Source organism: Gastrolobium bilobum, unplaced genomic scaffold, assembly GCF_033153095.1.
Source record: "Gastrolobium bilobum isolate Gb01-03AN ecotype WA unplaced genomic scaffold, APGP_CSIRO_Gbil_v1 utg356, whole genome shotgun sequence".
NCBI lineage: Eukaryota > Viridiplantae > Streptophyta > Magnoliopsida > Fabales > Fabaceae > Gastrolobium > Gastrolobium bilobum.
In genome coordinates, this window is record NW_026898613.1 from 390,398 (window position 1) to 412,521 (window position 22,124).

The 22,124-nt window shown below is 35.5% G+C and overlaps 3 protein-coding genes across 5 annotated transcripts; 1 reads left to right on the forward strand and 2 right to left on the reverse strand.

Moving 5' to 3' along the window:
• Positions 1 to 2,464: 2,464 nt before the first annotated feature.
• LOC133317640 (probable acetyltransferase TAP2) lies at positions 2,465 to 6,436 on the reverse strand. Of its 2 annotated transcripts, none has more exons than XM_061519500.1 (8): positions 6,275 to 6,436; positions 6,096 to 6,190; positions 5,936 to 5,996; positions 5,373 to 5,556; positions 4,861 to 4,960; positions 4,625 to 4,725; positions 3,138 to 3,231; positions 2,465 to 2,876 (listed from the first exon to the last, which is right to left on the reverse strand). In XM_061519500.1, exons 1-8 carry the CDS (start codon positions 6,307 to 6,309, stop codon positions 2,797 to 2,799), a joined length of 750 nt encoding a protein of 249 aa, XP_061375484.1. In that variant the 5' UTR covers positions 6,310 to 6,436; the 3' UTR covers positions 2,465 to 2,796. The 2 variants fall into 2 exon arrangements, with proteins under 2 accessions (XP_061375484.1, XP_061375483.1); XM_061519499.1 differs by having other exon boundaries at positions 2,467 to 2,876; positions 6,266 to 6,436.
• Positions 6,437 to 10,709: 4,273 nt separating this feature from the next.
• On the forward strand, positions 10,710 to 13,921 carry LOC133317627 (BTB/POZ domain-containing protein At3g08570-like). 2 transcript variants are annotated; one of them, XM_061519484.1, is made up of 5 exons: positions 10,710 to 10,794; positions 11,338 to 11,404; positions 11,806 to 12,963; positions 13,124 to 13,586; positions 13,707 to 13,921. In XM_061519484.1, the coding sequence occupies exons 1-5, from the start codon at positions 10,718 to 10,720 to the stop codon at positions 13,721 to 13,723; spliced, it is 1,782 nt and encodes a 593-aa protein (XP_061375468.1). In that variant the 5' UTR covers positions 10,710 to 10,717; the 3' UTR covers positions 13,724 to 13,921. The 2 variants fall into 2 exon arrangements, with proteins under 2 accessions (XP_061375468.1, XP_061375467.1); XM_061519483.1 differs by lacking the exon at positions 13,707 to 13,921 and having other exon boundaries at positions 13,124 to 13,648.
• A 1,095-nt stretch (positions 13,922 to 15,016) lies between these two features.
• On the reverse strand, positions 15,017 to 20,616 carry LOC133317628 (4-hydroxybenzoate polyprenyltransferase, mitochondrial). The gene is made up of 9 exons (XM_061519485.1): positions 20,505 to 20,616; positions 19,681 to 20,179; positions 18,646 to 18,781; positions 17,698 to 17,819; positions 16,916 to 16,985; positions 16,638 to 16,787; positions 16,143 to 16,278; positions 15,943 to 16,039; positions 15,017 to 15,315 (listed from the first exon to the last, which is right to left on the reverse strand). Exons 2-9 carry the CDS (start codon positions 20,055 to 20,057, stop codon positions 15,246 to 15,248), a joined length of 1,158 nt encoding a protein of 385 aa, XP_061375469.1. The 5' UTR covers positions 20,058 to 20,179; positions 20,505 to 20,616; the 3' UTR covers positions 15,017 to 15,245.
• Positions 20,617 to 22,124: the final 1,508 nt, after the last annotated feature.

The window sequence follows — 22,124 nt, forward strand, 5'->3', positions numbered from 1 at the left end:
CCTAAATCTACTCGTCATCCCCGTCTGTGTCCGTCTCCGAGTCGTCCTCATCTGACACATGACCCCCATCCCCTGCTGCCTCAGCTACCTGACCACCTCTTGCAAGCTCCAGACGAGCAAGCCTGTCTTCCACACCCTTAAACCTTCCATGTATGTGTCTAAACCTTTCATTCCCTCTCTTTCTCCATTTTTTATGTGCCAGCGCCATCTTTCCTATCTTCTTTGTCATTGCATTTATGCCCTTCATGACATCACGCAGTGAAAATCCACCTTCAGGTTCAGCTATCTCCTCAACCTCAGCCACATCCTCCTCCTCCTCCTCCTCCTCCTCCACATCTGGCTCAACAATATGGTCATCTGGGGCAACATAAGGAACCTCAACCTGGGGCATACCACTAAACTCCCACACACCCGATCTCGTGTTCTTAGTAATCTTGCACTGCTCCAATAGACGCTTTCCGAACTTGCAATTATAGCCCGTGGTCTTCTTCAACAGCTCGGTCTCCATGGGAACACCAAAGTGAACCAATATCCTCTGTACCAGACAGGCGTATAGAAGATGACCCTTATGTTTGGCCTTAAACATAAACCAACAGATATAGTGCCTCCAGTTCACCATCTGGGCATGTCGGATAGCCCACATAATGGGAATGTCATGTTCCAACACCCTGGAATGATTAAAAGATCGCGGAAACAGAACGTGGGTGAGGACATAGTGTAGTATACGGGACTCCACAGAAAGCAACCCCACTGTATAGTGCAAGTGTTCCCCACGGACTCTTCTCTGCTCCTGCACGACATCCTCTCGTACATATCCTGGAAGTACTACACCACTATCAGCGTCATACACCAAGTATGAGAAGAGTCAAAATCATAGCCGAGTATCTCCAACCATGCAGGTGCCGTCATGATGATCTCTATTCCACAGACCCTCGACCTCAGCTCGCCCTGTACGTAGCTGAGGTTATGGTAGAAGGCCCGCACCATAAGCTCTGAATACGGACATAGGGTCTCGGCCAACACCCTCAGATGTGCCGCCTCCAACACCCCCACAATTTCAAATCCCTCCTTATCAAAAAAGGCTGTATCCAAAGATTTTGGAGCACATAACGGCCGGTTCAAATGGTCACGTACGAATGAAGCGTGGACGGCAGGGTCGTCCTCAAACAGATACCCATACGGGAGGTCAACAGTATCAGGCTCTTCGTCTTGTCGCCTTGACGAAGAAGGCCGCTCTTGCCTATGCTTGGTGCGTCTCTCAAGTGACTCATTGCCCTCATCGCTTGGTCTTCTGCGGCTCGTCATTTGTTTAGGGTACCTACAATGAAACATGTCAGCATTTAACTATATGAAACATGTCATGATGGTAATGAAAACTTGCAACATAAGCGCTGTAAACCAAAAGCAAACTTTTGCCACATACAAACTTTTCAAACAAAAAAATTCACACAATGCAAAAAAATAAACCTTAGTAGATTAGGGTTACAAAACCTACAACAAACGCTTTGATTAGAGTTCACAAATTCGGACAACAAACAAATACAAAAAATTCCTAAACCTAAAACACAATGCAAGTTAAGAAACCTTACCTATCCTTCAGATTTCACGATTTGGACCAAATTTGGGGGCAATCCACACGCCTAAGGGAAGGGTTTGAGGCGTTCTTCAGCTGCTCATGCGGATTTGGGGTTTGGGCCGCCTCCTTAGTCGATTAGGTCATCCTACTCCCCCTCTGCCGAATGGGGGGTTTTTAAAAAACAAATCCGTCGATATTTAGTCGACTAAATATCGATACTTAGTCGACTAAATATCCCAAAAATGTAGTCGATTAAGATGATTTTTTAGTCGACTAAATTTGCGGTAGTCCACTTTCTGAAGATTGACCATTTGCTCAACTAAAACAGCAAGGTAGTCGACTAAAAGGGGGCAGGTTGGTGGATAGTTCTTGATCAGGGGCAAATTGGTTATTAATTAATTAATGAGGGGCAAAAGGGTCAAAAAGCCTACAAACATTTATGCAAAAATGAAAAAAAAATATAGAATTTTCCATAAGTTAATGTTAGAATTTCGTATGATATCAACAAGAAGTTTTGAGTAAAAAAAAATTGTGTTATTTCTTCTCCAAACAAGGGGTCATTTCGCTGTTAAATAGCTATCATTTAAATTGTAATCTTACTTTTTTATATATATAAAATAAAAATCAGAATTTCCCAACTTCTCATTTTAAACAGAGATAATTTGTTCTGTTCAGAAATTTTATCCACAAATTTTAGGCACCGTAAGAAAGACAAATTATCTTAAGTACACATGATCAAATACTAGACTCAAATTTTTCTTTATTGTATTCATATATTTCTGTACGATATATTTTAATTTCATATTATTATATGTATCAATTTCATTGTTGCATGTACATGTACTGTTAAAACTATTTCTTAAACACAAATATTCTCTCTTGATTACTTGAAATTTTTGGCATTACTTCCCCCCAAAAATAAGTAATAACTGACCTCAGGTTTTTCATATATAAAGCAAGTACACTGATAATATATGAATCTGGCTCTTTAACCAAAGCTTCATGTTGATCTGTTTAAAAAGTAGCAAAACTTCGGAAAAAAGAATTATTAGCTAGCACCTAACACTATAATTACAACATGTCAACATTGATATCCAATCTTTATACTTTCAGATTGTAATTAAAAGGCAAACTTGCAATTGCTGCTCCTTTATATACTTCATGGTTGCAATGTTAACCAATGTAAACAGATGCATAAGCAAGCTTTTGAATGGTTGCAATCAGTGATTTGGATACCAGAACATGCCTTTTATGCCCTCTGGGTCAGCTTCAAAACCTAAATTACGATAAAATTCCACAACTGCATGCAACATACAAGAGCAAATAGTGAGACTCCAAGTTCTCATTTGCATAACCATGAAAGAGCATGAAACTCCAAGCTCCTAAATAATACTAAGAAAACTACACTCCCAACTAAGATGGAACAAGGCAATATAATAAGATGCCTATGCACAAGTCCAGAAAATAACTAAGCACTTTGACAGGTTGCACTGAAATTTGTAATTAACAAAAAAATGAACATTAATGATACTATGCATTAAAGTTGTCAATATTGTTATACCTTGACTATCTGCAAACAGAGTTATATTGCCAATGTCCCTTTGCAGAAGCGCTCGAATCAGTTTTTCTACAAGAGCTTTACCAAGACCTTGACCCTATATAATAAAAACAACATATATAAGCACTACTCCAGTTCATATGTAGCCAGAATTTATGCTCACATCGGAACAGGACACAAAGAGGCACTTGAGCACAATAACAATTTAGCAGAATGCCTGAATCGACACTGCCTTTTGCATTTTACAAATCGTCCAACAAAATCCTAGATTCAAGCATCCAATAGTTAGTTTCCTCTATGGCAGTGTTTGGTAGTTTTGAAGAAGATCAAGTAGAATGGTTCATAATGGAGTCGTTTGAAATGGAATGGAGTGGAAAGGTAAATGAATACCACTCTATTGGGTTTGGAAGTTTTAACAAGGGAATGAAGGGCAATCCCCACCATCGTTTGGAGTTCACAGTGGTAATTAAAAGAGTGGATTGAGTTACAAATTTACCTTCCACTGCTACATCATCAACATCAACATGACATTTACCCCAAACTAGTTGCAACTTCCCCCACTGCCATTTTAATTTTTATTGCCCACTCTATTGTTACTGAACATTTATCCATAAAACATCATTGTTTATACTGAATGACTCCCAATACATATGTAAAAAATTTCTCTCCAGTTTATTTGCACAGAATAATAGAAATTTTAAGATCTCAATATATTGTATATCAACTAAGAATATTTATCTGCTTCCCAAATTCAACAATTGCTTGAATCAAACTAGTACAAAATTATTTCAGGAATGAATTTAACTAAAGCATAGCATGTAAAAGATCTAAACATAAAATTAGCATGCAATTAGGCATTAGATTGCATATTTTTATTTGAACTGAAACAAAAATTTAATGATATTTTTAACCTCAAAACAAAGTTATGTTGTAGGTAACAGTGAGAATAATATCTTCTTGCAGTTTACAGATAAAAGAGAGGTATTAAATACTCAACCCAAGACCATATGGTGGCCATGTGCTAAAGCAAACGTCATAGTCAAGTGCCATGAAACAGTAAAAAATATATATGTGCATCACTGTGAAATCACATGCAAGACACCAACATTACAAAAATTGTGCATCACTGTGAAAACACACAGTAAATCATACTAGCACAATTCCAGAAACAACCTCTTTTGCAAATATGCAAGGGTAAAGCTGCATGCATACAAGGATTGCTGCCATCCCTAACCTCTCACTAGTCAAGATTTAATGGGAGTGGTTTTTTTCATTTCAAATAGACAATGATTAGTGCATCAAGTAACACATGCTGCCCACAAAAGAAGATAGACCTTCAATTCATTTTTAATTCAACCTTTACCACGATTACTACATCAGACTAAAATATAATGAACTTGAGATTTTGCATATTCCACTTTTGGAAGAACTCATTCAGTAATTGGCACCAAAGTTTTTGTTCAAGATCCATGTTTGGTAGACAGAAATACCTGGTAGCCAGGATCAACTAGGACATCCCAAATTGTGGCATTGAAGGCATGGTCTGATGTAGCACGGGCCATGCCAATTAATCTCTTCTGTTCATTCCCCTCTGTTAAATAACTTCGCCAAGTACACTAAGATGTTCATCAAATAGGTTTAGATAGCTACAAGCATAAAGAAAAAGCTTAACCAGCCAACTAATTAATTTAATCAGAGGGCACAGCAAGTTATCATTTATTTTTACCTGACCCAGGTGACTTTCTTATAGAATGCAGTGAGGCCACAATATAGCTATTTTTCAAAGCAGCAGATAATTTTGACAATGGCCTACGCGGCCACCCTACCTGTTAAGGGGATGAACCACTCATTATAGTAAGGGCGTGTTTGATAAAACAAAAAATTAAGTCTAAATACTCAGTACTCAAGTTTAAGTGATGAAAAACTATACACTGAAACTGTAAACTGTAATGCTAAGAAGTGCAAGCGCTGAAGGTGTATTTAAGGAAATTATTATCATGAATAATGTAAATAGGTAAAGGAATCCTTAACGTTGTCAAGGAAACTAAAATACTGATCCAGAAATTGATCAATCTAGATACAAAAATTGATATAAAGAAAGAAGTCCATAATGCTGTTACACAAGTTCCTAAAATATGATTCGAGTGCATGGATTCCTGTCTGAAAAGTAATTCGGAAACTAACATACACATAATCATTGCCATATAATAGAAACATCAACACACATTAGATACACACCTTGTCACAGAGGGCTTGAAGATCGTAAACATCAATATCTCCACCCGAAGAGAATATTATTTGCTCAATTGTTCCATCAAGTTCAGTCTTTTCAACAAGGACAAACTCTTGAGGCAGAGGTTCTTCATCTTCTTCATCTGTGGAGGGTGGATCGATGACTTGCGTTGTGTTATTCTTTACCAACCTGAAAGGGGGAACAAGTCAAGGACATTTTCAAGATAAGAGATACACCAATCATGAGATGTGCTACAGCTAGGCTTTCTTGGCAGTCTTAGAATCCAACAGCAGGGAACACATACATACATGTATTAATCAAAGGAAAGCTTTGTTTATGTGAAAACATAAGAAACACCCATGCAAGTTGAAGTAATAGCCACTTCAAGTGGTTAATTATTCCTTCCTAAATGGTAAATATTTTACCCAAAAAAGGCACAAACAAAGTGGCCAATTTCATGTGAATATATATAAGATTTGTACCATACAAGCCTAAATTCAGTGTACAATAGAAGTACCCTTCATGTATTCCTTTTATTTTTAAAATGGATAATCAAATTTGAAGGTACCCAGATTTAATTGATTCCCAGAATCCAGCCTTGAGCTGAAAAGTCTTCAACTTTCTCGTTGCTGCAACCAAAAGATAAAGTATAGAGTACATAAATTATGATCAAAAGCTAAAAAAAGGGGAAGGAGCAATGACCATTAAGCAAGAGAGTGAGAGTGTACCTGTAGTAGCAAAGGAGTAATTAAGATTGGAAGGAAGTAATAACTGATTTTGATTAGACAGTGTATAATTGCCATGAAAGGGAAAAACTGAGAACCTGCAACATTACATACATAAGGAACTAAAACTGGAAAACAGTTATAAAAGATAAGAGGTAGACAAAACAACTCACGACGAAAACAAAGAAGAGGAAGCATTAAGATTGAGGGTTAGCATTTTTGAGAATGTTAACTGCTTTTGTGTCTTGTCCACCCGTTCAACACTCGGATACTTGATGATTGGTTATGCTTAGACTTGTGTGTGTGTGTGTGTCTCGCTCTTCCACCACATTCTTCTCATTCTTCCCTTTTGCCTCTCAAACTAGGCTACCCAAGTTCAACTTGGGTTTGATTTTTGTGGGCTTGCCTCAAAATGTCTACTTTTTCAAAGGCCTATCCAAATTTTGGCATGCCCACAAATTTTGTTTTTTTGGGTTAACAAAAAAAATAAAAATAAAAATTGTGTTATATCAAATCAACATAATTTTTTTAAGATACAAACCATTATCCGGAACCCTCATGGGGCGTTTGTTGGAGCAGAAATTTTTTTTATTCGGGAATCTCGATTTTCAAAAATATGATTTTTATATTCAGTTTACGATAATATTCAAAAATTAAAAATTTAAAAAAATTCAGTTTTCCGAAAATCCTACAAAATGACGTGTACCAAATACCCCCTAAAGGTCTCGACTAATTCAATTTTAGACTTGAATCTTTCCATCAATAGTGAAGTCACGTTGGGTGAAGGAAGTGCCTTAACCCTAGCTTATTTTCAAAAGAGTAAATACTCTTTTAGGTCCCTACAAAAAACACGATCTCCACTTTAGTCCCTTACAAAAAAAAATTAGTCAGTTGGTCCTTTACAAATTCAAAGTGTACCCATTTTAGTCATTTTGAGGGACTAATATGGGTCTTTTTTGAAATTGTGAGGGACCACAATTTCAACTAAATGGGTCTACTTTAAATTTGTTAGGGACCAAAAAGAATATTTACTCTTTTCGAAAAATAAACATAACCTTCTATGTTATTGTATTTAACATCTGTTAAATTTTTCTTGGCTTTAGCTGAGTTTAGGTGACTTGAGGCTGATACCACTGCTTTCCACCTCTCAAAAATTGTGATTCTCAAAAATCAAACACATTATCAACGTACAACTCTTGATATAACTTATTTTTGGGAGAGTGATCATTTTGTCACGTTTTAGCAAAAAAATTACCAGAATGCCACGCGAACAGTAAAATTTTCCAAACTGCCACGCGGCATAATTCGCTACACAGTGTAGCGAATTATGCATGCAAATAATTCACTACACAGTGTAGCGAAATATGCCACGTCAGAACCAAAAAGTGACATGTGTCAAGTTTGTTGAAATTCGCTACCCTATGTAGCGAATTTCAACATTATGAGACATGACACTTTTTGGTTCTGAGCATTCTGACGTGGCATATTTCGCTACACTGTGTAACGAATTACTTGCATACATAATTCGCTATACTGTGCAGCGAATTATGCCGCGTGGCAGTTTGAAAAATTTTACTGTTCGCGTGGCATTCTGATAATTTTTTTGTCAAAACGTGACATTTTGGTCACTGTTCCCTTATTTTTTTTAGGACATAGTGACTAAATGAATCAAGATATTTGTAGAACACCCATTGGGTGGACCCCACTTACAAAGTAAGATCACTTGCTTCTTTTAGTTATGGGGCCACCATTATACTTGGGCTTTGTACAGCTTCTCTTTTTATAAATGCATCTTTTTTATATAATACATTTATTTTTAATCATCGCTATCTTGTTTAAATTGGTTATCATTAAGAAGGTTAAAGTGAAATTTTTTTGAATAGGAAATATACTGCCCTTCGTTGAAAAATTCTACCTGTTTGTAAGAATTGAAGGAACCTAATTTGTATGTGATTGTTCATTTTCCTGCATGTAATTAACAATAAACCCATCATGAGGGATTCTTCTTTGAGACAGTGTCAGTTCCCATTATCTGACATGAATTCTTGGGTCATAAAGAATTTTCATAAAGTTATGACTTTCTTGTAACATAAATTAACTGAAATTTTGAAAAACATTAAACTAGAATTTTGATCCTCTAAAGAAACAATTAATACTAATTTTATTTTTTTTAAGAAAATTGTAACGTCAAATAAAAGTGACATTATTTTAGTTTTTCATATAATATCAAATCAAGTCATTTAATGGCACTTTAAATTTTTTTAAAAAACTAATTCAATGTTACAAATATTTAAAAAAGTTAAATTGATATCAAATATACATTTGAAGAATCAAAATAGTAGTTTAACGTATAAGCATATTTACTTGTTTATAAAATAAAAAAAAGCAAAGACACATAGATTATTAGGCAGTTTCTTTTGGGAAATAATTTCATTTGTTAAAAAATCTTCATATTTGTCATGAAGCTAAATATAGAATTAATGATCAAATTATATTTTTGCAAATGATTACCCGCATAAATGAAGGAGAACTTTAGTATAAAAAAAAGAAACGTGAAGTTATCAATATCTGTTCAAAGTTCAGAGGCCTGAAAGACAATGAATATATATTGTGAATTCATACAAGTTGTCTTAACATATATTATTATTAATTGGCAAATAATAATAAATAGGGAAAGAAATAAGAAGGCAGAGTGTGAAGTGGTGCTGTCTCTAATAATTGCATCTTTATTGAGTTCCGTGTCACCTGAAGAACAGAACATGGATCCATGCCACCAACACTCCATGTCAGATGTCCTGACCACTTTATCTTTTGAACGAGATTATTTATTGTGGTCCGGGACTATCATTTTAGGTGATTCCTTAATGTAAATGGAAAGGTAAAATTGAAAAAGAAAAAAATAGTAGGAGTAAAAAGAGAAAAAAAAAATTGATGATATGAGAAGGAGCACTAGATCATTGGATGATCCTGGACTATAATAAATATTTTCCTTTTGAACCCTCTCTCTTCCTTTTCTTCTGCCTTCTAAGCTCCAACCAACATTGACCCTTCTCTTCACCAAATCAACATCACTGCCATCCCCTGCCTCCTCCTGCATATGGATTATGTCCTACTTGTCGTCACCCCTTTTGCTTTTCAACCACAATCACATATTACATACACCAACCATGGTGTAACTTGAAGGTGCATTTTTTTTTTAAGGAAACTTTCATACATAGATTATACAGGGAACAGAGCTTTTCATGTTAAAATTTTACAAGAGTTAGTTATGCAAAATTTTTGTGTGTATCTCTTTCTTCATTAATAATAATTGGACCTTATTTATTTAATACATGTGAAGAGATAAATAAATACAAAAAATTTATATAATCAGATCATGTAAAATTTTAACACAAGAATATCGATGATTTCCTGTTGTATGAGATATCAAAAAAGTTAAAGTAAGATTAAGGTGTTATTCAATGTCATTATGAAAGATAAGTTTGAGGAGATAATATCATTCTATTTTTTCTTCTTAATGCCACTCATGTTTTCATTCAGCTCACATGATACACATAAAAATAAAGGAAAATCATTTTCTCATGTAACAGGAGATAGTTTTATCATGTTGTGAGACATCGAAATTCGTGTTATCTTTTTTGTTTTTTATTCTTTTTTAATAAGTGGTGGGTCCACCACTTGTTGTGTCTATGACATGAGAGATGATATCTCATGTGACATGAGAAAAAAGAAACCCAAAAATAAAATAAGAAAAAGAAATTCATGTTTGAACTTTTAAATTCTTTGTAACTTAAAAAACAATTGCAACAGTTACAGCTGCAAATTTGTTTTTATATGTAACTGTGTGAGTAAATGGCATCATTAAAGTCATAATTCCAACATTCAGTTTTAGTCATTTCAAAATCAAAACCCAATAAAGCATAGGGACACCGGAATGGATCTTTTCTCGTGTCAAAAAAGTGGTCATGTGATCATGTTATTTGATCACAATCACTCATTGATGATGAGATAAGAGAGAGAAAAATGTATAATTTTTAAATGAATGGTTGTGATCAAATAACATGACCACTTCACATGATCACTTTTTCACATGAGAAGATCCACTCTCCCAAAGGACACACACAGGCACAGCCTTGTTTGCAAAATATTTACCATTGCACTCAGTTTTCTGTAACGTAATGTCCCACGTCCAATGCCAACAGTGGTACTTGATTATATTATTACGTGTGAATAAGATGTGTCTGTACACTGTACAGTGTATAGTAACAGTATTATAACGCAAAAAGGCAGAAACAAAAGCAGCCAAAAAGCAAAAGATGGTTCAGCACTCGTAAGAAGACCATAACACACTGCTCAAGTTATGAAAACGAAAAGAAAAAGTAGTGTTGTATGTGTACCATGGCATTTGTGAATAATTGATTGCTATGTTGAGGGTCTTTTGGGGCGTTTACTTCAAAATATTCCTGAACCTATAATCTCCCGTACGCATTATTCGATTGTTTAATCATCCACAGTCACAGGCCACAGTTTGTGTTGCCTGTTACTGAAACATACACAGCTCAGGCAGCAGGAGAAGCTGCCTCTTCTCTTCTCTTCTCTTTTTCTTCTAACAGATAGAAACAAAGATGGTTTCTGAAAACTCACTCTCTTCTTCTAAACGCTCTCCAGTTACTCCTAAGTTTTGCAACTCATTTACTACTCGGTATTACAGCAACAAACTCATCCTCTCTTTTGCTTCTTGTTCTCTCTGACTATATTTATTTGTGTGTCTTGGCAGTGTAATATACTTGTATTTCTTTATTTCATTTGGTAGTATATTAAAAATGTAACTTTATGTGCTTGTTTTGGTGGGTTTCATTTCATTCAAGTTATATCTTACTGGTGTTGGAATTAAAGTATTTGTTTGTAGATTGTACATTTGATAACCTGGTTAGCCAGCATCATCTGGATTTTATTAATAAAGGCTATGCATATTAGTCTTGAAAGTGAGTACTTAATATCCAACACAAGTTTTATTGTGAGATATTTGGAGCTTTTGAGGTCGAGAGAAATTATCTAAATTCTTGGGAAAATTCAAGTAGAATTCCTGGCGTGCTGTTATCCTAAACTCTTGCACTTTTTTCATTGTGTGAGATGTTTTGGTAGGGGTGCAAGGAATCAAAGATTGCAGTGGATTTCTAAATCTGTATTTCTTTCATAGGCTTTTATGACAATTGTCATGACAGATTGTTCCCTTTTATTGCAGGATTTTTGCTGATGTTGCTGGTGATATTACAGTTGTCGTTGATGGGGAGTCATTTCTGCTGCATAAGGTAAATCTTTCAAGATGCGGTTGACACTTTCATGAGCTTGTTCTATTTTGTCATTTTGAATTGTAAGTTTTATCTCGTAAATTGTAGTTATTATGGCTTTGAATTCGGGTGAGTTTCTTTTAGTTGCTACAATGAATTCGGATATAATGAACAGCATGTCTTAAGAATCCATAATATATTAACAAGCAACTATAATCAACAACTATTTGCAAAAAGTCATGCCTACTTTAGAATACCAAAGAAAAAAGTTGGTGACTTCTATTTGGCTTCTTTTAAGCATTTATTAGCTGCACCAGTCAACTCAAGACTATTTAGATAATGACTTCAAATTTACAAAAACAGTTGCTTTGAACTCAAAATGTATTAAAAACTAATTTGTTACTTTGTCCTGGTTCATGAAGTTTCCATTGGTGACCCTAAGTGGGAAGATCCGGAAGATGGTTGCTGAAGCAAAAGGTTCCAATGTTTCAAGCTTGGAGCTCCTCAACTTTCCAGGGGGACACCAGACATTTGAACTTGCCATGAAGTTCTGTTATGGGATGAATTTTGAGATTACAACATTTAATGTTGCCCGGCTACGTTGTGCAGCTGAGTACCTGGAAATGTCAGAAGAATTCAGGGAGCAAAACCTCATCTCAAGAACAGAGATTTATCTGAAAGAGATTGTCTTTCAAAATCTTCAGAAGTCAGTGGAAGTGCTATCCACCTGTGAGATATTACCTCCAACTATAGTGGAGGAGATTGAAATTTCAAACGGTTGTGTGGATGCCATTGCAATGAATGCTTGCAAGGAGCAACTAGTTTTTGGTTTATCTAGATTAGAATGTGATGGTGAATCTAGAGAACTAAAGGAGGGTTGTGTTGCATGGTGGGTTGAAGATCTCTCAGTGTTGCACATTGATTTCTTCCAGAGAGTTATTTGTGCCATGGGAAGAATGGGGGTTAGATCAGACAGCATTATTGCTTCACTGATGCATTATGCTCAATCATCATTGAAGGGTATTGGAAAGTGTCAATTTTGGAATCCATCAAGGATAAACTCAAGTCCAACAACTGTAGAAAAGGACCAGAGGACAATTGTTGAAACTCTTGTAAGCCTCATGCCAACAGACAAAAGCTCCTCCATTCCATTGACTTTTTTGTTTGGCATGTTAAAGATGGCTATCATGTTGGGTGCCACCATTCCCTGTAGGCTTGAGCTTGAAAGGAGGATTGCATTACGGTTGGAAATGGTTTCACTAGATGATCTGCTTATACCATCCTTACAAAGTGGGGACTCCTTGTTTGATGTTGATACAGTTCACAGGCTACTGGTGAATTTTTTGCAGCGGATTGAAGACGAAGAAACCGAAGATTACGGGTATGAATCCGACGGGCTTGGTACTACTGGCCATGGTTCTCTGCTAAAAGTGGGGCAGCTTATTGATGCTTATTTAGCAGAAATTGCTCCTGATCCTTACTTAAGTCTACAGAAATTTGCAGCTTTGATTGAGATACTTCCTGATTATGCTCGTGTTATAGACGATGGCCTTTACAGAGCTATTGACATTTATTTGAAGGTAAATTTGCTTGGACTAAAGAGAATATCTTCATCTGATTCCAATAGCTAGGCACTTCTAGTTAAACCTCATTCTCAATCATACAACAGTTGATTATATTTGTTATTCATTTCTCATTCTTCATGTTGACAATACCACCTTTTTTCCTCCCCTTGTTCAGGCCCATGCAGCGCTAACAGACCAAGAATGCAAGAAGCTTTGCATGTTGATTGATTGTCAGAAGCTGTCTCAAGAAGCATGCAACCATGCTGCCCAGAATGACAGGCTTCCATTGCAGATGGTGGTGCAAGTCCTGTATTTTGAGCAGATGCGTTTAAAGAATGCATTGTCAGGGAGTTCAGGAGATGGGCTGCTATCACAGAGAATAAGCAGTGGTGTTCCAAGTGCAGCCATGTCCCCTAGGGATAACTATGCTTCTCTGCGGAGAGAGAACCGCGAACTGAAGCTGGAAATTTCAAGAATGAGGGTGAGGCTGAGTGAGTTGGAGAAGGAACAGATGTTCATGAAACAAGGCATGATTGATAAGGCAGGAAATGGAAGAACATTCTTAACCTCACTTTCTAAGGGGATAGGGAGAATAGCAATTTTTAGCGGTCAAGGTGGGGGAAAGCGACAGAAATCAGGTAGGAAGTCTCGGGGCACAGAGGGGAAAACTGGTAGGAGTAGGAGACACTCTGTCTCATAGATATTGTTCATCTTCTTAGTTAAGCTTTTACAGCACCCTCTATTTCTACCTTTTTCAGGTGATCACAACGTGTAAATGAGTTGGTCTAAAGTTTCTCTTCATCATTGGCCGTTTGTTTGGCAGTTGAACATGAATGTCCTCACTTTCTCTCTTCCACTTTCCTGCTATATATGATTTCAGCTGCTAAGCAAAGGTCCTAAACAGTGACACTGCTTCTTGCTGTGACCACCAAGAGGAAGCTTCATCAAATACCACATTTTCAATATGTGTAGCATCGCCTTGTCCTATGGTCAAAGTCATAGCATCTCCATTCCTTTCTCTCAGTGTCACACCCTCACAATGATACAATGTACTTCTTTCATGTCAAACTTGATCCTTAGATTGTTTCAAAAAGAAAAAGTAGCATATGCAACCAAATACTAAGAAATGACTCAACATGGGTTTAGGTTTCCATAACTTCTCATATGGTAAGATAAATCTCAACTTGGCTTGTGAAAGCCTATTGATGACATGAGTAATTGTCTCGTCATCCATTGTGCCCACAATCTAATTGGCACATCGTTGGCAATAATTATGCTTCACAAATCCGCAATACCATTTTGTTGGCAGTGTTAGGGCATGTAATTGTCTCAGAAAAGAAAAAGAAGCGTGGACAACTTATAGTCTGCAAACCCATTGATAGTAACGAAATTCTTGAGATATGTACTCTTGTATATTGTCTATGCAAGACAACGAATCCTTTGAAATGTTGAATTTTAAGTTTTTCAACGTTTCTGATTTTTCTTTCATGAAAAATATGCAACGTACCTCCAACAATCATCAATGAAAGCCAACATGTAATGAATACAATGACCTTTTTTTTTTCTTTTTTTTTTAGTACAGAATACAATGACCTTTCACTCGTCTAAACATATGTAAGTGGACAAACACCAATGACTCCTTGGCTTGAAACTTGGAACCTTCAAATGGTATTTGATGCCCCTTGGCTGCACGCACATGCAGTACTTACCCATAATTCAAACTCGGGAAGTTCCTGGAGTATTGATTTCTTGGTCACAACCTCAAGTTTATGGAGCTCAAATGTTTAGGTTGTCCGTGCCATAAAACAATCATCTCATTCTTTCAGGTCTTATTTACTGTGGTCTACAGAGATTACATAGACAGCCTCCAGATGTTGGTATTAGAGGAAAATATTTAATAAAAAGCTAATCAAGTCACTCAACTAGTTAACCCTTAATCACTTGACATTGACCATTTCCCTTCTGAGTCCAATATAATTATTAGCTCTTCCAGATCAACCTTTTTCCAAAATTATTTCAATGGAACCAGATTTGATAAAACTAATGCATATCATAATAGTAGAATGGGGGAAAACTGTTCCATTTCTGTGTACAAATATTATATCAGTAACCATGTTTCAACACTTCGTTCAGAAGAAATAACAAAAAGAACATGTTTGAACATGTAATGAGTAAAGCTCAGCCATAACTAATTGCCTCTGGAAACATGTTCTATACAAGATAACTGTAAATATACAAAGATTAATCAGATGCAACTTCCTAGGAATGTCAGTTACGGTAATAGGCAAAATTTACCCCTATGATGAAAGTCTTCCTGCTAGGATTCCCCCAAATATGATAGCTCCAAACCACTTATTTGAGACAAATCTGAAGGAAAAAAAAGGTATTAAAGTCAGTTCATAATATTTAAATGAGAGAATCTAACCTTATATAGTATGGTGAACTTAGACCGGCGGTAAAGTTGCTCCTTTGTGATTGAATGGTCACGGGTTCAAATATGAAAAATAGATTCTTTACAAATATGTAAGGGTACGGCTGTGTATAAGAATTGCCCTCACCCCTACCCTCGCTAATCGGGGTTTAATGGGGAGTAGTTTATAACTTTATATGATAAGCTAATTGTTACATCAGAAATTTTATAACATGTCGCAATCCATCAAACAAAAAAACATTTGAAAAGTAATTAACGGAAAAATTGAACAGTCACTGAATTTTGGAAGGATTCTATATGTTAAGGTCTGAGGGTATAAATATGCCATCAAGTGTTTGTAGAAAGGCTGTATAAATTTTAAGTCTTTGAAAAAATGAAAATGAAATTTGAAAAAGTTAATCATAATCTCAAAATTGCTTTTCCATGGTATTGACCACTAAAAAAAAGTATTATGAGGCTCTAACAGATGTTTAAGCCAATTAAACCAAGACTAGGGATCCTTTCAAAATATGGGTTTTGGATAATTAAATCATGAATTTACGCAATAACCCTCCCAAACATACTTCCTATTGCAGTCAGCACGTGATGAAAGGTCGACTGTCCATATTTGCCAGCCCAACTGTCCAGACGCAACTGCCAGAAATGCATAATATGGCCAGCCTGCTCCACACACATGACTCAGGAGGTAGAAAACAATCATTGCAATCCAAACAGTCATGGGAAAAAGAAACAGAAAAACAGAATGAAGTTCAAAAACAAATACCTATCTCAGCATTATACCCACTAAGAGCAAGACTACTAAGGCATGCAATCCCAAACCCAGTAATCCACTCCTTTGTCGAATCACCAAAACGCAAAGCTGTTGATTTAACTCCCACTTTCAGGTCATCTTCTTTATCCTGAATGCGAAGGTTAGAATATTGTTAGTACATTGCTTTAATCAAAGATTCATGTGGAAGATACCAAGCAGTCTTGTCATTGTATTCTTTGTTTCATAACACTTTAACTGTTAGACAAGATAATCATCTGAACATGGTTGAAAAATTTACCACGACTTTTACACACCCTATATCTGAAGGAGAGCATAATAAGTTCATTAGCAGGCAGAAGTTCAGGAATAACAAGCAAAAAGTTCATAAATGCAGCCCTTTTCTTGTCAGAACCCACACATCAATGCAGATCACGAAGAAATTAAAAGACAGGACAGCAGAGAAAAATAATAGGGATTACATCTTACAAGAAGCAATGTTGTCTTTACCTGATGTGCATAGATAGTATCATACACAAGAGTCCAAAAAACTCCAGAGACATAAAGTGGCAGCACAATAGATGGATCCAGACTCCCTTTAATTGCTGTCCATCCTAACAAAGCCCCCCAATTAAAGGTTAACCCAAGGTACGCTTGCGGCTAACCAATATAATTATAGGAGAGGATCATATAAAAGTATAATGAGATCATACATCAAAGATAATAATGAAGAAATAAGATAAGAAAAAATTTTGTCAGAAGAAACTGAAAATGAGAAAATTCATTACCCAAAATGTAAACCTCTTCATGAGGGGATAGGAAAACACGAGCAACAAGGATGAGGCGCCCAAAACACGGCTGCAAAATGTACACAAGCCAAAAAAATATCCAAAACTTTAGCAAGATTCACATGTTCACACTTAATATTCATTTAATTATGCCTGCATATGAAATAATGATGACATGTAAACTCTAGTAGAAGGAAGCAAGGCACTTGCAAGCCATGTGAAAAAAATGGGGATCAGTCTTTGTCCTGAACATAATAGTGTTTCACAGGGTGTATTGCAGTGCTAAATCTTCTTTCTTATATAGCATTTGGTAGTGGATATAGGATTGTTATATCTTCCTTGTTCCCCACATAACAGTGTTTTCTTATGAAACAGCTGAAAATCAATTTTAACCATGGCTAATATGCAGGAGAGGCAGCTGCTACTTGTGAGATTATGCAATGTAATAAAGAAACCATCCCCTTTTTCCTCCGCTCTATTGTGGCAGAAGTTTAAAGGAGATGATGTTCCACAATTCTGCTGATTATCATTTTAACCTACTTTCCTCCCATTTTTAATAGTTTTAAGGTCTCTTGTGGGAAGAATCTTGGTTAATTTTCTTCTACAACTCTGTATAATTTTTAATCTTCTAATCAAGGACATGAAACACAGATCATGGTTCCATGAAGGTGCTATCTTCTTCATAACTACTCCAGATATTACAAATTTAAGTATCTAAAGCCCCAACATAACAAAGATAGACCCCAATCTATAGATTTTGACAATTCAAAATTGACACTAACCTATAATTATTCAGTTGCAGAAGAATCCCAAGACCTAAAAGTAATTGAAAACCAAGAAAACTAAGTCCTTGAAATTGTGTCAAAAGACCACTTGCCACAGGTCTCAACTTTGTACGTTCTACCTGCATTATAGATTGTGTACAGTATCTTTCAGAACTTAAAATCTAAGATCATCTATTAAAAGGGGAAAAAATAAAAACTCAAGCATTTCTGAAAAATGGCAGAGGGAAGAAGTATGACATCAAATGCAATCATATGCTCAATAAACATTAAGTCTTTCTATTAAAACAAAATCACAAGGATAACGTAATCGCAATAAAATCAAATTAAATAAGATAGCAACCAGTGTCCCCCAGTGTAACCCTAATAGGTGGGAAATAATGAGGTAAAGTAATACTGGGCTTTAACCATACATAGCCATGCATATAAGGAACTTGTTCTTGCAATCTTTTGGGTGTAAAATTTATATCTTCTAGGCTCTTTGATTCAACCTGAATCTTAATCCATTCCTCTTATCCATCACTTGGACCCTCAAATACCCAATCTAGCAAATACATCTTTTTATCAATAGTAGGAAGAAGTTAAGTGGGAAGAACGGAAGACAAGAAATCTTCCTACAAGTAGAACAAGCAAAAGAAAATAGTGGAGTTTCATGCAGGTAAATTGACATAATTTAACTATATTTGAAACATGATAGGCAAGAAGAAAAAGAACATTTTCAATGCAAATTATAGAAAATGAAGATGAACTAACAGACCATACGCAATGCTAGGGCACTAGACTTGGCATGACTTAGCTTTTAGATCATTCTTCTATCATTATCTATTATACTGGTCAAACATATCCCACATACACACTCCTGTTAGAATAATTTACAACACAAAATTACTATCTCAATATCTCCTATCATAAAAATATGCATTAAAAAAAAAAAACAACTATATTTACCATTGTATCAATATCCCGATCAATGAGATCATTAACAGTACACCCAGCACCTCTTAAAAGCAAAGCCCCACATCCAAACAGAGCCAACATTTTAAAATCAGGAAGGTGCCCTGGGGGTGCAGCCAAGGTAATTGACCTAAGGCAAGAAAAATTAGAAACATTAAGTGAGAGATAGAGAGAGAGAGAGAGAACAAAGTTAGAAATGGAGCATTGATAAGGAGTTAAGGGCAGGGATAAATTTTAAGGCATGATCTAATTTAGAAAAAGATAGCCACCCTCCCTCTAAAAAAAATGTTCGTTTTAATTTCTGCATATATATGTGGTATATGCGATTATGTGTATACTTGTGTCAATATTCTGTAGATAAATGGTTTGTTTACAGTGTAAGTAAAGCATTAGGTGCAAAATACAAATAAAAGGTAAAACAAACTAACTTGCAATATGTTGGAAGGGATGTTGACAGTTCCAAAAGGTAAACTAGTAACAATTTGAAGTTAGATATTTCATGGGTTTAAATGAGAAGGTTCTATTAGGATTTTGACAAACGGAGAACTTTTAAGGTTGACAGACAGTATAGGATCTGACCTTGTTCTGGATCTAATTTGGAAATAAGCTAAATTCACCTAGGAATTCAGAATTGATCAAAAGAGAAAGAAGAAAAATCTAGGCATAAGAACTAGGTTACAATAAATCAAGTTGCACATGTAAAAAATTCCATTAAATCCCAACAAGCGAGGGTGGGGTGAGGAAAATTCTTATACACAGCCTTTGCTCTTGCATATTTGCAAGGAGGTTGTTTCCCAAATTTGAACTCTTGACCTTTCAGTCACAAAGAAACAATTTTACCGTATCTCCAGGTTCGCCCTGTTCATGGGTTTTAAAAATTTCTTCAACTCATTACCAATTTCAAAGGTGTTACAATATCTATATATTTCCAATTAGCAATGAAGTTCAAACCATAAAAACCATTAAGCTCTCCATGTTTTGTTGATGAGAAAGCATTTACCCATAATATAAGTAAACAAAAACTCTTACCACATACAAGGCCATAGAAGCAACCATGTTCCGATCGGCTTATCGAGCCGAGCAAGCCGAGCATAGGGCTGAACCTTCGTAGGCAAGTACAAGTCAATCCAAGAGATATCCCCTCCACTACCGGCATTACTACTTTGATTCTTGTTTTCCTTCGAAGGCAACGAAGATATGTGCACAATAAATTGTAAATTTGGGAGAGATCTAACGCTTTTACAAAATTCAAAATTGGAAATCCGAAGGTGAGATGGCTTGACTGGACTGAGTGAAAGAATTAGACCGCGGTTTCGGTATACGGATTGTTGAGATGAGATCAAAGGGTTGATGATGGAAGGTTTTAGGAACCTTCGCGAAGCACGATAGATCAAAGCTGACACCATTTTCTCAAATGCAACAAGTCCCAAACCTCTAAACGCATTCAGTTATAAAAACTGAAAGCAAGAAGCTGAGTTCAAAGTTCAAACTTCAAAACATGTAGTGAAACTACCAAGCTCGTTTATGCCTGCAAGTTCACAAAATATGAGTAAGATACACCGAATTACGAACAATATGCAAACCTAACTAACTAACTAACTAACTAACTAACAGAGCTAACTGCATTTACGAACAACTTAAATATCAGACTACACGTGTCTCTAACGAATCTAACAAACTGTGCCGTTTCACCATTCAAATCAGCAACATGTGTTGTCTAACAACCATTATTCATATACAAATTACAGAAACCAGAGATACATTTAAGCTAAGCTATTCATATTCGCAATTTGCATGTCAAAATTGAGAGAGAGAGAGAGAGAGAGAGAGAGAGAGATAGAAGAATCGATTACCTTGACAAGATTATTAGGACATAATAACGTTGATAAATCGGCGTTGAACAGCACCGCCAGCATCGTTCTCAATCTGTAGCTCTGCTTCGCGGCGAGCCTCTCAGTAGGGGAGTGCACGTTTTGGGCTCCTCAACTGCTTGGGCTTTTCGTTATCAAAATAGCCCATGGGTTGACTCGTGCCACAATATTCGTGTCAAAATTACCAAAAATAATTTCTCTTTTTATTTTTTTGGACAAAAACTTTTGTGATTTGACACGTGGGTCATGTAAATGAACTCGTGACATGACAAGACAATAATTTATGTCATTTTTTCTAACTCGTACCCAACTCATTTTATTTTGAGAATGGATTATTATACTTGGACCTCGATTTGAATATCACCAACATCATCTGGGGAGGGGCATAAGTACCGTAATTCTTGGACTCGCACTCGAATTTTGAATTAGTCTCATAGGTGGCTCAAAGAGTCGAACCCGTGAGGATACTGGAGGTTCTGATTCGCCTCAAAGAGTGATTAGGATCAGTTTTCAAAAAAAATAAAAAAATTATACAATCATGTTATTTGATCACAATCACACATTGATGATAAGATAAAAGAGAGAAAAATATATAATTTTTAAATAAGTGATTCTGATCAAATAACATAACTACTTTTCCACTTGAGATAATACATTCCCTTTTATTTCACATAGAGGTTTACACGATATATACACGTTTGACACATGACACGTTTTGTCACTCCCTAAATTATTATTAAATATAAATTATATTTCCTGACAAATAAGCGGTATCAACATGGATTAAGCCTGTTAAATGGGTTGTGACCTAAACCATACTCCATCTATCAAGATTATTTGATTTCAGATTTAATATTAACATCAATAATATTTTTATTTCAAAATAGTTGAGATTAGCAAAAGGATTAAGAGAAGAAAAAATAATAATAATGAAATAAAATAATAGAAAAAGGTGAAAACAAATAAGAAGAAAAAAAGTAATACACAAAGTTATGGCCTCAAAAAAGAATAATACACAAAAGATGAAAATTGTGGCTCCAAATAAATATGATTTATTCTTTATATTTGCTCCTGTAAATAGGATGTCGATGAGAAATCCTTTCAATTAAAAAAAAAACAAAGCATTTTCATCTTCATTCTCTCTCTTTTTTTCTTTTCACTTTTTCCGTTTTCTTATTTCTTTGTATTTAGCTTATGAATTCGTAAATTAGATAGCATTGTTTTACACTGAATTTCAACCATAAATAATATATTCATATGATGATCAGATTAATAATCAGATTAATATATTTTCCATCTTCATTCTCTCTCTTTTTTTCTTTTCACTTTTTCCGTTTTCTTATTTCTTTGTATTTAGCTTATGAATTCGTAAATTAGATAGCATTGTTTTACACTGAATTTCAACCATAAATAATATATTCATATGATGATCAGATTAATAATCAGATTAATATATTTTCCATCATCATATAATACGGCCTTTTTATTTATATGTTGACCGTTATATAAAAAAAACTCGCGAGTCACCACTTTTACATGGCCACGCTTGCATCTCTTCGCTTAAAAGGAACCACGTGATGAGTGATGAAAATGTTAAGAAAC

Bases quoted from the DNA above. Each gene is read 5' to 3' on its own strand.
- LOC133317640 (XM_061519499.1), bottom strand. From the start codon at position 6,309: ATGCTAACCCTCAATCTTAATGCTTCCTCTTCTTTGTTTTCGTC. The intron at 6,191-6,265 runs GTGAGTTGTTTT...GTAATGTTGCAG, and splicing joins TCCTCTTCTTTGTTTTCGTC to GTTCTCAGTTTTTCCCTTTC. The intron at 4,726-4,860 runs GTAAAAATAAAT...GTTATTTAACAG, and splicing joins AAGAAAGTCACCTGGGTCAG to AGGGGAATGAACAGAAGAGA.
- LOC133317627 (XM_061519483.1), top strand. From the start codon at position 10,718: ATGGTTTCTGAAAACTCACTCTCTTCTTCTAAACGCTCTCCAGTTACT. The intron at 10,795-11,337 runs GTATTACAGCAA...CTTTTATTGCAG, and splicing joins TGCAACTCATTTACTACTCG to GATTTTTGCTGATGTTGCTG. The intron at 11,405-11,805 runs GTAAATCTTTCA...TGGTTCATGAAG, and splicing joins AGTCATTTCTGCTGCATAAG to TTTCCATTGGTGACCCTAAG.
- LOC133317628 (XM_061519485.1), bottom strand. From the start codon at position 20,057: ATGGTGTCAGCTTTGATCTATCGTGCTTCGCGAAGGTTCCTAAAACCT. The intron at 17,820-18,645 runs GTAAATATAGTT...TCTATAATGCAG, and splicing joins ATCGGGATATTGATACAATG to GTAGAACGTACAAAGTTGAG. The intron at 16,279-16,637 runs GTAAAGACAACA...CTTCGCATTCAG, and splicing joins ATACTATCTATGCACATCAG to GATAAAGAAGATGACCTGAA.